Source organism: Schistocerca gregaria, chromosome 2, assembly GCF_023897955.1.
Source record: "Schistocerca gregaria isolate iqSchGreg1 chromosome 2, iqSchGreg1.2, whole genome shotgun sequence".
In the NCBI taxonomy this organism is placed as follows: Eukaryota; Metazoa; Arthropoda; class Insecta; order Orthoptera; family Acrididae; genus Schistocerca; species Schistocerca gregaria.
In genome coordinates, this window is record NC_064921.1 from 113,495,482 (window position 1) to 113,511,562 (window position 16,081).

At 42.8% G+C, this 16,081-nt stretch overlaps 1 protein-coding gene across 1 annotated transcript in view; it reads right to left on the reverse strand.

The window, feature by feature from the left end:
* Positions 1-16,081, reverse strand: part of LOC126336458 (uncharacterized) — a 397,050-nt gene that overhangs the window by 17,100 nt on the left and 363,869 nt on the right. Inside the window, exons 7-9 of the mRNA XM_050000166.1 lie at positions 14,022-14,124; positions 9,267-9,455; positions 3,647-3,880 (exon numbers count right to left, since the gene is read on the reverse strand). Of these exons, the coding sequence (XP_049856123.1) occupies positions 3,647-3,880; positions 9,267-9,455; positions 14,022-14,124 (526 nt within the window). The remainder of the gene's footprint in view (positions 1-3,646; positions 3,881-9,266; positions 9,456-14,021; positions 14,125-16,081) is intronic.

Genomic DNA, 16,081 nt, shown 5'->3' on the forward strand with positions numbered 1-16,081 from the left:
CTTCTCCTCTCTTCTACCGAGATGAAGGGTTTGGACTTCTGTGTGGATTTGTCTTTGAACCTTAAGTTTTCATGTTTAGTAATTAATTTAGCTGTTCAATCAATAAGTGAATTTTCTGAAATCTTTAATTCTACTAGGTCTTTCTCAGTTTCTTTAAACCAATTGGGTTTCGTTTTGCGGTTACGGAAGAATTCAAATATTTGTTTAGTTAATCTGTTGGAATTCATTCTGAGAATATGGCCATAAAAATGTATTCTCCTTTTTCGCATAGAATCTGAAAGTCTTTCAATTTTCTTGTAGAGAGTTTCATTTATGATGTGTATAATCTTATACATAATTATTGCCCAATGATTTTTCTTAAACTTTTTCTATCCTTTAGCTCAAGTTTCTCCATTTGGCCTTTGAAATTCATGTTAAGTGTTTCTGCTGCTTACAGTGCTTCTGGCTTAATCATTGTCTTGTAATGTGTAATTTTGGACCTCCATGAAAGGGATTTTTGTTGTATGTATTTTTTGTTAGTTGGAAGGCCAATTAAAGTTTATTTTTTCTGGACTCCATTGCTTTGCTCTCCACAGCACTCCAACTAATCCATTCTCCGAGATATTTGAATTCTTTTACTATTTCAATCTCCTGTTCTTGAACTTCGAGGTATGCTTGATGTTTGTCAATATCTTCGCTTTTTCAAAGGAGATGTGAAGATATATTTTATCTGCTTGTTTCTTTAGTTCAAGGATTTGCTCCCGTGCTTGTTCCATTGTTTCAGGACACAGTCCATTCCACGTAAATACATTCCACACCGTCATGACTTGTCCAGTGACTTTGGTCGATAGCTTCATGTGTCTGCGCCACACTGAAAGCTCGCCATCAGCACTTACCAACTGAGACCAGGACTCATAGGACCAGAGCAGTCGTTCAGGGTGCAGCCGATGTGGCAACGAGCCCACGACAGGCGCTGCAGACGAATTTACGCTGTTAGCATAGACAATCGAGTCGCTCATCTGCCACCATAGCCCATTAACGCCTAATTTCGCAGGACTGTCCTAGCGGATACGTTCGTCATATGTCCCACATTTTCCGGGGTTGTTCCGCGCAGTGTCGCTTGTCTGTTAGCAGCGACAACTCTACGCAAACTTCGTTGCTCTTGTCATTAAGCGATGGCCGTCGGCCAATGCCTTGTCTGTGGTGAGAGGTAATGCCTGAAATCTGGTATTCTCGGCACACTCTTGACACTGTGAATATCTGAATACTGAATTCCCTAACAAATTGCGAAATGGAATGTCCCACGCGTGTAGCACCAACTACCATTTCACATTCAAAGTCTGTTAATTCCCATCGTGCGGCCATAATCACGTTGGACACGTTTTCACATATATCACCGGAGTAGAAATGCGCTATCATTTTACACCTTGTCCACGTGATACAACTGCCATCTGTAAGTGTGCATACCGCTAACCCAAGACTTTTGTATCTCAGTGTATGTTCCGTTCTCATCAAGTAATGAGCGCTGTCGACAGGGGACCTCAAATTGAATCCACGTTTCTAGAGTTCCTGAAGGCTTTCGTTAGCGTTCGTAGGAATGGAAGGTCGTCGAGTAAAACAGAATTCTTTGGCGTTCCTCAAGGAACTGTCTGTGATATTATTTAGACAAGATTTCTGTATGGTGCGAAAACTGGCAAGTGATACTAAATAATGAAAAGTGTGAGGTCATCTACAGGCGAACTAAAATAAATCCATTAATTACATTTCGGTTACACGATAAATCGCACAAATCTGAAGGCTGTTAATTGAACTAAAATACCTATGTAATAAAATGGAACAGTTGAAAACCTACAAGGCAAAGTTGATGTTCATTGGGGGTGGAAACAGGACGTGAGCCTTTAATATTTAGTGTAATAGAATTTCCTCATTTTGAGAGTACTAAAGGGCAATCTGTTTTAATCGCTAAAAACCATTCAACAGCCAAGAAGGCATAAAATAAAAAATGTTGCGTTCCAAGTATATTTGTGAGCTCTTTTCCTCTCTTTTTTTAAAGCTTGCTAAAACTAAGAACTGTTCATTCCTTGGGTATAAAAATTTTACCAATTCTCTGAGGTTAGCAGTCTCACGGATTCTTGTACCAAGCGTAGACAAAATCGTTTCCTCGAAAAAGAAAAACGTGTAAAATGTTAATTGTCTTCTTTATGAATGTTGACTGTAAGACTTAAAGAGCATTATAGCCTTAATTCTATTTTAATAAGCTTTCAGACTTGGTCAGTGAAAATTATTACGTAAGGATGCGATTTCTAAACTCTGAAAAGCTATACAAAAAATTGTAGCACGAAGTATAACAAAAAATACTTACTTATAACTACTAACAGTAAGAATGAGACTCTATATCCCTTACATAAAATTAATTCTAAAATAGAATAGTTTGTTTACGTTAGATCTGACCGCGGGACAGTCCAACGCAGAGCAGTTCTGTGCGTTCTCACTCGCTCTGCAGCTCTCTCTCTCTCTCTCTCTCTCTCTCTCTCTCTCTCTCTCTCTCTCTCGCTCCTAAGGTGACATTAGCGACACACGGTCGCGGACGGGGCGCTGAACTACACTGCTTTGCGCCCGCGGGGCGAAGGCGGGCCCACCGCGCGCAATTCTTGGATGAGCCTGGCTAAAGCATAAGTGTGGAACAGTGCCTTTCTATCCGATGACGATGACCGCCAATGGTATCCACAGGATATGAGCTACCAACGCCCCTTCTTCTGTGTTAGCCTATGACTATGGCCTACCAATGGTAGCCACATGTATTTTAACCAATACTATCATTTCTCCAGCACGAACGCCAGTAAATTCGCCCTTTATAAGTGGACGCGACACTCGTCTCTGGCAGTGTTCCAGCAGTAGTGGACACCAAAAGATCCTGAGGAAGATCCCAAAAGAGTGGTCGAAACGTCGAACATTTTAGAAGAAACATGACGAGGCCTAATAACCCAGAAGATTTTAACTTGAGTGACAACGGCCACGAAAGCATGCAGACTTACATAAAACGCTCGTATGGGCGAAAGCCTGCCGACTTACTTTTGTTTGTTCCAGACAATTGCTAATTTCATCGTTTGATGTCCTTTCATGTGGTCCGTTACTGTGTTGACTTATAGTTCTACGGGCATAGTCTTCTTTTAAATGTAAACTGTTCACATCCTTATTTCTCTAAGAGAATATTATAGATAAAATGTTGATCATCCTTGTAATTTTGATCCAGTTAATTTTCTTAAAGAGTGCAACTTTTTAGTCAACTATTTGCGCTTAAGGGGCTGGCTAACTGTGGTAAATGAACACAATATTTTTAAGAAAAACATTTAATGTACTCTTTAATTCTGAGCATTAGCCAACCTGCTAATCTCTACCTTGATGTTATTAACTGAGTCACATTACATAGTCTTGAGATCGGTATTAACTGACGGCTTAAAGTAAACTTCTTTTAATCGATTAATTGTTAATGAAATTGTTGTTTTATGGATGGTTATGATAAACTTGTTTCTGTCTGAAATGAAAAGGTGAATGCTGTTGACCAGCCTTGGGTGAAGTACTTCCACGTGAAATTCTTTGTATCAGTATTTGCCTCTTTCGTATGTGCCGCGTGTATTGCGTCCAGCCAGCCTTGTAGGAGCCTTACCAGAAGCAGGGCGCCTCCTGGGAGGAGCGCGGGCCGTCGCTGCCGTGCGAGGAGGCCAGGGAGGCGGCGCTGGAGCGCGCGTCGCGGCCCTGCTGGCCCGCGGCCGTCTGCTGGGCGTCGTGCAGCCAGCACGCGGCCGTTCCAGCTCCAGGCGGGCCCGGCGTCAGCGGCGTGCACGTGCCCGCCGTCGACGAGCGCGACAGCGCGCCCAGCTTGCTCATGCAGCTCACGCACCTGCCACGGCACCACAACACCAGTCTTTCACCAAAGCCCCAAACAACATACAGGGAACAATAAGAACGGAAGACCAAGAAAGAAATGCTCGGATTAAAAAGATTACAAGGCAGGCATCCGGGCTTCCTCCACTACTATTCAGTCTGAACGTCGAAGAGGCAGAGACAAAAATTAGTCTTGGTACTGACTTCCTTCTTGCAGAAGAGAGCAGATCGTAGACTGCTCAGCTACGATCTACTCTCTTTGTTGTATGGGAGTGAAAACTGGGTGGATTCAGGTTACCTTATCAATAAGGCTGAGGTTACGGATATGAAAGTATCTAGGATGATTGCAGGTAAATGGGAACAATGGCAGGAGGGTGTCCGCAATCAGGAAATCAAAGAAAAACTGAGAATGAACTCTATAGATGTAGCAGTCAGGGCGAACAGGCTTAGATGGTGGGGCCATGTTACAAGCATGGGAGAAGCAAGGTTACCCAAGAGACTCATGGTTTCAGCAGTAGATTCGGTTAAGAATGATTTTGAAGTAATAGGCTTAACATCAGAAGAGGCACCAATGTTAGCACTGAATAGGGGATCATGGAGGAATTTTATAAAGGAGACTATACTGCACACTGAACGCTTAAAGGCATAATCAGTCTTAAATGATGATGATGATGATGATGATGTGAAAGAATATTAACTATAAAACTGATGACATTGCTATCCCAGGTAAAAGCGAAGGAGAATTGTTGGAGTTGTAGCACACAATGAACATTCAAATGAGAACACTCTATGAACTGAAACGGAAGGAAGTCGAAAGAAAGGTACAGTAGCACAAATTATAGCACAAATGACATCAGTAACATCACGAAGTAAACAAACGTAAGGAATTCTGCTACCTTGGAAGCAAGGTAACACATGATGCACGAATCAAGGACACAAAAAGTACACTAGCACAGGAAATGGGACATACCTGCTCAATAGAAGCTTACTACAATCAATTAATGGCCTTAATTCGATGGAGTAGTTTCTGAAAATGCACAGTTCATTGCATGGAAGTGAAACACAAACTTTGGAGAAACCTGCACAGAAGAGAACCAAAGCATTTGAAATGTCACACTCTAGTATAATGTCCACTACTGGCCATTAAAATTGCTATACTAAGAAGAAATGCAGATGATAAATGGGTTTTCAATGGACAAATATACTAAAACTGACATGTGATTACATTTTCACGCAATTTGGGAGCATAGATCCTGAGAAATCAGTACCCAGAACAACCACCTCTAGCCGTAATAACGGCCTTGACACGCCTGGGCATTGAGTCAAACAGAGCTTGGATGGCGTGTACAGGTACAGCTGCCCATGCAGCTTCAATACGATGCCACAGTTCATCAAGAGTAGTGACTGGTGTATTGTGACGAGCCAGTTGCTCGGGCACCATTGACCAGACGTTTTCAATTGGTGAGAGATCTGGAGAACGTGCTGGCCAGGGCAACAGTCGAACATTTTCTGTGTCCATAAAGGCCCGTACAGCACCTGCAACATGCCGTCGTGCATTATCCTGCTGAAATGTAGGGTTTCGCAGGGATCGAATTAAGGGCAGAACCACGGGTCGTAACACATCTGAAATGTAACGTCCACTGTTCAAAGTGCCGTCAATGCGAACAAGAGGTGACCGAGACGCGTAACCAATGGAACGCCACACCATTCGCCTGGTGATACGCCTGTATGGCGATGACGAATACACGCTTCCAATATGCGTTCACCGCGATATCACCAAACACAGATGCGGCCATCATGATGCTGTAAACAGAACCTGGATTCATCCGAAAAAATGACGTTTTGCCATTCGTGCACCCAGGTTCGTCGTTGAGTACACCATCGCAGGCGCTCCTGTCTGTGATGTTGCGTCAAGGGTATCCGCAGCCATGGTCTCGGACCTTATAGTCCATGCTGCAGCAAAACGTCGTCGAACTGTTCGTGCAGATGCTCCAAGCTAGTCTTCTGTCGAGCTCTGAGCCAGATGCAGACAGCACCTGCGATTCTTCAGTCTCGATTGAAATCTTCACTGTGCATGACTCTATGCTACTCGCCAGCCACCGACTACGAGGGAGCCGCCACTGTCTGTTCACTACCATAAGAAGGAGTTGGCCTCTGCACCGGAGATGACCAGGAACTTGGTACTGGTCGTTGATCTTTTCTTTTTATACTTCCAAGTGAATATCGAGTTATGACTCTTACATCATTCTAGCCTTCAGCCTAAGTTCAAACTGGTCTAAATTCAGTGCCAAGCACCAACTTTCACAAACTAATGTAGTGATTACATTTTCTCCAGCAGAAGATTAATTTGGTTGCACTTTTTCAATAAAACTGTTCTGCATTGTTTAACCTGGATGGATTCTCATTGCTCCCTAACCATCGCACAGCTAGTGTTTTGCCCACAAAACTTTTTCTGCCTCCAGCGCCTCTGTTAGCTCTGCTGCCACCTGAACGTTTTGTCCCAGATCTGTTGGCGATGAGTATTCTCTGGGTCTCTGTTTGTAGCTCCCACGCCAATGGACGTCACCCACAGTCTCATGGGTCACCAATTATACGAGCGGCCGCAATCTTCCTGAGTCTTTGAGATGGGCACCATCCTCTCATCTTTCTCATGGGCAATAGGTGTGGTGTATGGGTCGTTTGCCCAGCAGAGCTGAAGTCCTTCCCATGTCTGTAATATACAAGCGGCCTAGCCAGTTGGGGTTACACCAGTGAGCAACAAGTCTTTAACAACATATGCTCAGTGGGCCACCGGGTGGCAGCCCTTGTGCTACCAGAGGTCGACAGCTCTGTTGATCTCTTTGCTGCCGCAAGGCATGTTATCACAAGTATCTCGTCTAGTATCTATATCCGGCCTAGGAATTTAGGAAGAACACAATGCAATTTCAATGCAGTCTTCAGTCGATCTCTGAGACAGGCGCCAAATGTACTCACAGTTCTTCAATCAGTATCTCGATTAGAGACTTAACTACATACAATGCTATGCCATTTGCTATCCAAAGCCGACTGAGGTAGCCACGAATGTCTGTCAACAACATCACTAGGACTTGTCTTCAGCATCGGAGGGAGCAGGGACTTACTATTGGCCATTTACCTTCATTACATTTTTTTGTTCTACTTCCAAGTGAAAATTATATGTTGACTGTTTCATCATTACAGCCTTCCTCCTAAATTCAGATTCGTGTAAATTCAGTACTGATGGTGTCACTGAATGACAGTAGTTCCAGTCACCACTGACTCGTGCTGCATGAAGTCTAGCCATCTATTTCTCATCACGTCCTATGTTTGTGCTTGCAGCTGCAGTGACAAAAATGAAAAAAGTAGGTTCAGTATGGAGACAACGGTTAGGTCTCCTGCGCCAACTCATGAGTAACGCACACAGTCGTGAGTTATCAACATGTGACCTTCAGTAATGGTTTTCCTTCAGGAACGTAGCACAAGGACACAGGCATGACCTATCCGTACAACTGTGAGGAGAGATTTAAGGTCCAAGCGGGACAAATGGATGCTTGGGAGCGCCAAGCGGAGAGGGGAGCCAGATGCCCACAAGTGCAAGTTTGTATACACAGTGTATTGTAATTAGCAGCGAAAAGTGACAGGGGTGAAAGTATACGGTATGAAAAGCAAAGATGTTCCGATAAACATTTGCGAGTGAAATGCGAGTGTGTCATTTTATGAGCTGCCACTGATTCAGTACTGTATTAATGATCTGCAGTCGCGGGATGGTAACGACCCGAAAGCTGCATGCCTGGTTCTTGAGGCTGTGCCAACTGCTGGTGATGGAGGTGACACCAACAGAAAGGAATTAAACGATGGAATTTTGATATACCGACCATACTTGCTGCTGGAAGTTGTCTACAAAGCTCAAAACCTTATATTACAAAAAGCTATTTCATTGACAGTTTTTGCAATAGTTTTATACGCCTACAACTTCTGCTGTTAGCTGTATATGCAGCTAGAGGTGAAACAAGTTTGTCAATATTCGGGCTGGTAAAGACATACATTATGTGAATACATTCACAAAAACGATTGAGTGAATTGTCAGCTTTAGCAACTGAAAAAGATACGTACAAGTCAATAGATTCAGGATGTGCTCTGAAAGATTTTGCTAAGTTCACGTTAAAAAATTTCGATGTCAGTACATACACTGAACAACTGTCGGAATTATACATAACATTATTAATAGAGTGTTTCTCTTTCGAACCACAGGAAAGTGTGTTTTCTCATTTCAATTATACATATAAAAATTATCAGCCTGTTTATCAGTTTCCAACAACTTTAATCGTAAATTTTCTAAAGTTTAAGTACTTAATGGTAAGTTTATTTGCAGATGGAACATACAATTACGCAGTAAAAACACTTTCTCATGTTTAAAATGTCACTATAAAATTAGATGATTTCTTGTATTTCACTGCCTCTTTTTTCGGTGGAAAGTGAAAAACTTTATCACAGAAATAACAAAATGTTCAATTAGAAAGCTCTAAAATTACAAAAAAAAAATTATTACCATTCTTTCCACTCAATTTCATAGATAGCTCATTACTTACTGACGTTAGAAGAACACAATATGTTTAGTTCTTTCTGCTTCACTAAAAAACTTTTCAGTATTTCAAGAATTATCTTGAATGTAAATTAACTCTTTCTTCTGTAAATCTCTACCGCTATAATACGTGTCAGCAATTTATGTCACAGGTGAATGTCTATGTTGTACTTATTTTGAAGTATAAAAAAATAATTTGTTAAGAAAAAGTTTGTCTGAATGCTTTTTGTCGAGCGTTTTTCTGAATAGCTATGGAAGTTGGTCATTGACAGAGAGAGAAACAGACAAATTTGAAATACTCCAGATGTCAGTGGGGAGGAGAATGAAGAAAATGATCGGATACATGAGGAACAATAAAGTACTTGAAACAAAAAACTGCTGGTTAAGCAAATGAAAGAAGATTAGGTGGGGCATATTCAGCCAGAATAGGCGATTCTAAAAGCAGCTACCGCAGGTACAGTGGGAGGAGAGAAGAAAATGGGAAGAACAGAGGAACAGGATCAGACGGAGACATTAATGGAGTCAGGAACCTGTCACAAATGCAGAACAGCTTCTGAATGTGATGACGATGACTAAAGAGCCCAAGGATAAGCTAGTAATTTATAAAGGCTTTGCGGTAGGGGCGGTGTCATTCGTACGGCAGGGGTGCGCAAATGTTACGACCATTGTGGGGTGAAAATCAGTAGGGCCATGCCTAGTAAAGCACTGCTGCCTTCAAATCAACCTTCGTGTCGAGGATAGCTTTGCTTCACAGCCGGGAAAACCTCGTTCGGTGCAAGGAGAGCGCGGCTACCCGCGCGACGCTGGACGCTGGCTGACTCACCTCTCCAGGGCACCGCCGGGCCCGCTGGAGCCGTGCCAGCCGCCGCCGCCCGACATGGCCGACTGATCGTAGTGGTCGCTCACCGACGACGTGTCGCCGCAGCCGTAGTTGCTGTCCAGGTCAGAGTTGCGCGCCCCGCCGGAAGACTCGGTGGACAGCCAGTAGGGGGAGCTGCCGTCGCGGTGCAACCTGGACAACCAGCCAAACGCACCGTATTTTCTCGCGTAAGGTGCTGCGTTGAAACTGCATCTGTACACGTGTGCGTCTGTCTACGTATGGTATTTCTTCAGACTGTTCACATTTACTTTGGGTTACGTCCCTGTACGGTGCCACCTGTGGCAGTTTACGTGGACATTATTACGCAGGCTGATTCATGATGAATTGTACAAAAGGAAAGTATTCCTGTGACTAAAGCAATGACAGACATACTTTACACAATACGACTCAAAAGGTTAACTCTCACAGGGTAGGTTGGCAAAAATGAACCAATGGAAAACGGCCGTTGTTGTTCACCGCCCGTCTTATTATTCAAAACGGTTACATACAATATGCGACAAATCAGCTACAATCGCTGTTCACAGAAATTTTCGACGAAGTCTGGTGAAGTGGCACCTCTCTGCCACAACACTGCTGGATGTGCCAAACAATTCGGGGAGACAGGATATATATCCAAGAAGCAAACCACCGCATGGCAAACTGTCGACAATGAAGTGGTGGAAAATCTTCGTACGATCTACGAAAGAGGTCCCAGAAAATCTACAGGTCGTGCCAACAGAGAAGTGAATGAGCTGCAATCAACAGCGTGGCATGTGCTCTGCAAGCATCTGCAGTTCCAGGATTATAGAACTGAACTGTTGCAGTCGCTAAAACCAGCTGATAATCCAAAACGGACATACAGGGTGTTTAAAAAATGACCGGTATATTTGAAACGGCAATAAAAACTAAACGAGCAGCGATAGAAATACACCGTTTGTTACAATATGCTTGGGACAACAGTACATTTTCCGGCGGACAAACTTTCGAAATTACAGTAGTTACAATTTTCAACAACAGATGGCGCTGCAAGTGATGTGAAAGATATAGAAGACAACGCAGTCTGTGAGTGCGCCATTCTGTACGTTGTCTTTCTGCTGTAAGCGTGTGCTGTTCACAACGTGCAAGTGTGCTGTGGACAACATGGTTTATTCCTTAGAACAGAGGATTTTTCTGGTGTTGGAATTCCACCGCCTAGAACACAGTGTTGTTGCATCAAGACGAAGTTTTCAACGGAGGTTTAATGTAACCAAAGGACCGAAAAGCGATACAATAAAGGATCTGTTTGAAAAATTTCAACAGACTGGAAATGTGACGGATGAACGTGCTGGAAAGGTAAGGCGACCGCTTACGGCAACCACAGAGGGCAACGCGCAGCTAGTGCAGCAGGTGATCCAACTGCGGCCTCGGGTTTTGCGTTCGCTGTGTTGCAGCTGCAGTCCAAATGACGCCAATGTCCACGTATCGTCTCATGCGCCAGAGTTTACACCTCTATCCATACAGAATTTAAACGCGGCAACCCCTCAGCGCCGCTACCATTGCTGCACGATATAGTGCACAGGATTGATGACGGAAATATGCATGTGGGCAGCATTTGGTTTACTGACGAAGCTTATTTTTACCTGGACGGCTTCGTCAATAAACAGAACTGGCGCATATGGGGAACCGAAAAGCCTCATGTTGCAGTCCCATCATCCCTGCATCCTCAAAAAGTGCTGGTCTGGGCCGCCATTTCTTCCAAAGGAATCATTGGCCCATTTTTCAGATCCGAAGCGATTACTGCATCACGCTATCTGGACATTCATCGTGAATTTGTGGCTGTACAAACTGCCTTAGACGACACTGCAAACACCTCGTGGTTTATGCAAGATGGTCTTTAATTTCCTGAATGAATATTTCGATGATCGTGTGATTGCTTTGGGCTATCCGAAACATACAGGAGGCGGCGTGGATTGGCCTCCCTATTCGCCAGACATGAACCCCTGTGACTTCTTGCTGTGGGGACACTTGAAAGACCAGGTGTACCGCCAGAATCCAGAAACAATTGAACAGCTGAAGCAGTACATCTCATCTGCATGTGAAGCCATTCCGCCAGACACGTTGTCAAAGGTTTCGGGTAATTTAATTCAGAGACTACGCCATATTATTGCTATGCATGGTGGATATGTGGAAAATATCGTACTATAGAGTTTCCCAGACCGCAGCGCCATGTGTTGTTGTCAATTGTAACTACTGTAATTTCGAAAGTTTGTCTGCCTGAAAATGTACTGTTGTCCCAAGCATATTGCAAGAAACGGTGTATTTCTATCGCTGCTCGTTTAGTTTCTACTGTCGTTTCAAATATACCGGTCATTTTTGAAACACCCTGTAGATGGTTTCGCAGATGGACTTGCGTTCTTTGACGAAGTCAAGTTTCACTAAAATGGCAAACCCAACAAGCATAATTTCAGAAAACTGGCTACGGAAAGCTCGCATGCCTCTCTGGAACGTGATTTTCCGAAGCTGAATGTTTTCTGCGCAATTTATATCCACATACCCCTCGGTCATTTCTTTTGCGCGGAATCTATCGCTTCAGGGACAACCTATCACGATACGCTATCTCTCTGTTTGACAGAAGAGGTACCCGACTTCATTTTGCAGTAGGTCGGAGCCGCGCCACTTTGGCATAACCTCGTATGTAATAACCTCAACGAACGCCTCCCGCAGTGATAAAATGGTCATGCTGGGCGGAATGACGTACCGTTCATATTGTGATCCCCCTAGTTCGCCTGACCTTACACCAATGGAGTTCTTTGCCCTTGGGGATGTGTAAATGAAACCGTTTACAGATGCCCATTTCCGCAGCACTTACAGCAGCTATAGCGCTGGATAGTCGGTGTGGATGATGTAATTAACTTCACTGATTGGGCTACGTTAGAATGGGTCTGTTAGGAAACGCACAACCGGACAGACATAAGCCATTTCGCAAATTGAGCACACATCGAACATCTGTGTGCGTCCATAGGAACTGTGAAAGTTATACTTTCACTCCATCTGTCTATTAATGTGCCCATATGTATATGTATATTATGTATATGATACGTATGTATATTAAATAAACATATTTCTCCAATAAAGACGTTACTGTAGTTAGAGGAATACTTTCTTTTTGTTCCACTCATTTTGAATCACTCTGTATTTTTGTTACGAACTTATCATGTGCACACAAATTACTGATAAACAATTACAACAATCATCATAGTATGTAAATACGAGGGTTTCCAAGAAAGTAGTGCACCGCATTCTTTTTCCCCAGCCGAAAACGACGCTACGAGTACGAAACGTTACGTATGTGTTATTTGAACTCTCGTAAGTGAGCGCGCCAAGTTTCCGTCACTTCCGACAGATAGCGTAGCTGCGGAACAGTTTGGAAATGGCGTCCGCAGGTGACGTACGTCACAAGCAACGTGCCTTCATTAAATTTCTCACTGCAGAGAAAGAGAGTGTGGGGAATATTCACAAACTCTTGTGCAAAGTGTATGGAGCACCTGCTGTCGACAGAAGTATAGTTAGTCGTTGGACATGGAAGGTGAGTTCATCAGAAGGCGGTTGACGGATCTCCACGATTTGCAGAGGGAGACCATCCATGTCTGTCACACCTGACAGCCCTGACCTAGCCTCCTCGGACTTCCACTTGTTTCGGCCATTAAAGGATGCCATTCGTGGAAGACATTTTGAGGACGATGAGGAGGTGATTCAAACAGTGAAGCACTGGTTCCGCCACCAGGACAAGAATTGGTACCGACAGGGCATACACACCCTTGTTTCGCGCTAGATGAAGGCCTAGAACGGGAAAAATAGGTTGTATAAATAAAACACCACTCTTTCGTCTGTCTAATTCTCATTATGTTCAATAAAGAATTGTTGAAGAAAAAAATGTGATGCATACTTTCTAGGCAACCATCTTATTTATACATCATTACTCATGAGTATCTCCAGAGTTTCTTAAGATGGCTGCGAAAACTGCAGCACATTCGGTATAAAGACACGTATCAGCATCTCTCCAAATTTTAACTTTCGTTACAGTTGCTGAGTATGGGCAGCATTTATGATACTGCAAATTCACTGAAATAGCTGAGGCATATTGCCTGGGAACGTGCGACTGTAGCCCACTCCGGAAATCGTGACAAAAAATAAAATCACCTACAGCCTTCCTTACGATTTTATTTTATTTTGTAGCTACCAGTTTCGACGCTTCATTGTGTCACCTTCAGGTTGTTTTGATGCATTACAGGTTGATACGACCCCATGCATAACCCATCAGTTGGCAGCATTACTGGATTCGCAGATAATATGTCAGCACTCCAACCATCAACAGGCCTGCTAAAAGGATGGACATACAAAAATATTCTGGAAATCTCTTCACTGGATTGCCTATCAGTGGTGGGAATTAATTTGATTGCACTATTACGTGTACGATTTGTACAAGTGTTTTGTCATACCTGCCTCCTAGTGCAATACATCATCGTGCATTAATCGAAACCTGGGGAGATGCTGATATCTGTCACTTTCCTGTATATCTTGTATTTTTCGCACAGTGGTTTTCTGCAACCCCACAGGCATTTATGAATGGCCCGTATGAGTCGTGAAGTTTTTTTTTTTTTCAATTAAAAGCAGAACTGTAGTAAACACTACTTTCGCAGTGGTTAATAATAAACTTGAAAGGAAAGAAACATCACGTACCTGCATAAGTCGTCTGAGCATAGATCAGACAGAGCCGGTGTTGCCAGAACGGAAGAGACCTCGGATGTTCGGGGTAGCATCTGCCGCCGGGGACTGTCCATCACTGCACAGGAAAACGAAATGAAAATCGGCGGTAATTCCCTGATTGCATGCAGGTATTGCTGTCACAAACAGATAAATCAATCAAAATGTGGTATAAAGGTGCAATTTCGGAGTTTTTCTCAGACACATACCTGTCAAATATGTCAGATATAGTACATACACTACTGCCAGATGTTTGTATGTTGATAAACGGCTCTGGCTCCCGCAGTACAGTTCCATTATGACATGAAAAGTACGTAGCACATTTCACAGAGGTCTGTAAAATATACAGACAGGTTTATCATAATATTGTTTTCATGTGTGACAAACCTATTTCTACGTGTTTACAAATCTTTGTGGAATGTGGTACATGCTACCCACTTCAATGCCACCATGGCATATGTGATACTGTCATAATGGAACAGGGCAAATAACAACAAGTTTTTTAAAAAATCAGAAGATGACGTAAGAGCAAAGAATTAGACTGTTTAGAATTTGCTGATGACATGGTACAGATCGCACAAGATATTACCGATGCACAGAAACAGCTAGAATTATTACAAGAGCAGGCAGAAAAAATAGGATTACAAATTTCATTTAAAAAAAACAAAATTTTTGACTGACATCAAAGATGCACCTTCTGATCTCAAAATTAGTAATAACTACATCTCTCGAGTAAAATAATTTAAATATGTAGGTGAATGGATTGCAGAAAAGTGTAATGAAAAGAAATCCGTCAGATCAAGAGTCTAGAAAATGGAGGCGACGTTTCAATCAACAAAAAGCATTTACAACTAAAAGAGTCTCTCGTGGAACTGCAAAATACAACACTACACGACAGTAAATAAACCCGAAGCTCTCTACGCATCTGAGACACCAAACCTTCAACACAGAACACTAAAGGAGGAATTAGAAGTGAAACAACGTAAAATAATGAGGAAAATCCTAGGACCAAGAACTAAAGACCGTGAGCATTATCCAAAGCCCAATGCAGAAAGATATAAAAATACCTCCAAAATAACAGACACAATGCGCATGAGAAGAATCCAACTCATGGGGCATTTAGAAAGAATGGATTCAAACAGGTTAACGCACAAAATCCATACAAGACCGAACTAGTACAAACAGACGGGAAAAGACCTGAGAGAATTAGGGTCTGCAAATCTACATGATAGAAATGAAATCAGAAAAATCACAAACACACGGGGTTTTGAGGACGAAGAGAGAAAAACTAACCGACATACATGGTCTACGCAACGAAAGCTAGCCCATTCGTTGTTTATGAAGGATTAGTGGGCGAAAAGGAGGGCCAACAAATGTTGATTACGCGTGGTCCTAAGTGATCCATACGCGAAGAAGAAGAAGAAAATGACAATCTTAGCTGTTGAAAACGGTCATCAGGGATAAATAGTAATAAATACGATCTTGGCTATTTTCTTCAATTTTAAAAGTGGATGTTGAAGAACGCGCAGAAAACGTGACAAGGATTTCTATGACTATTATGACCGATACAGACTGGCCCAAAGAATTTTATGTCTCGTTCATGAAGTTAGTTGTCACGATTCCAGAAAGCCAGTAGTCTAATTTTGTGCTTCAAATGGATTATATACCACGAACTTGTTTTTGGATTGAGGAGTTCCTAGATAACAGAACGCAGCATGACATTCTCAATGGAGAGAAGTCTTCCGAAGTGATTTCAGGTGTGCCGCAGAGGAGTGTCATAGGACCGTTGCTATTCACAATATACATAAATGACCTGTTGGATGGCATCGGAAGTTAACTGAGACTTTTTGCAGATGATGCTGTGGTGTATCGAGAGGTTGCAACAATGGAAAATTGTACTGAAATGCAGGAGGATCTGCAGCGAATTGACGCATGGTGCACGGAATGGCAATTGAATCACAATGTAATGTGATGCGAATATATAGAAAGATAGGTCCCTTATTATTTAGCTACAAAATAGCAGGTCAGCAACTGGA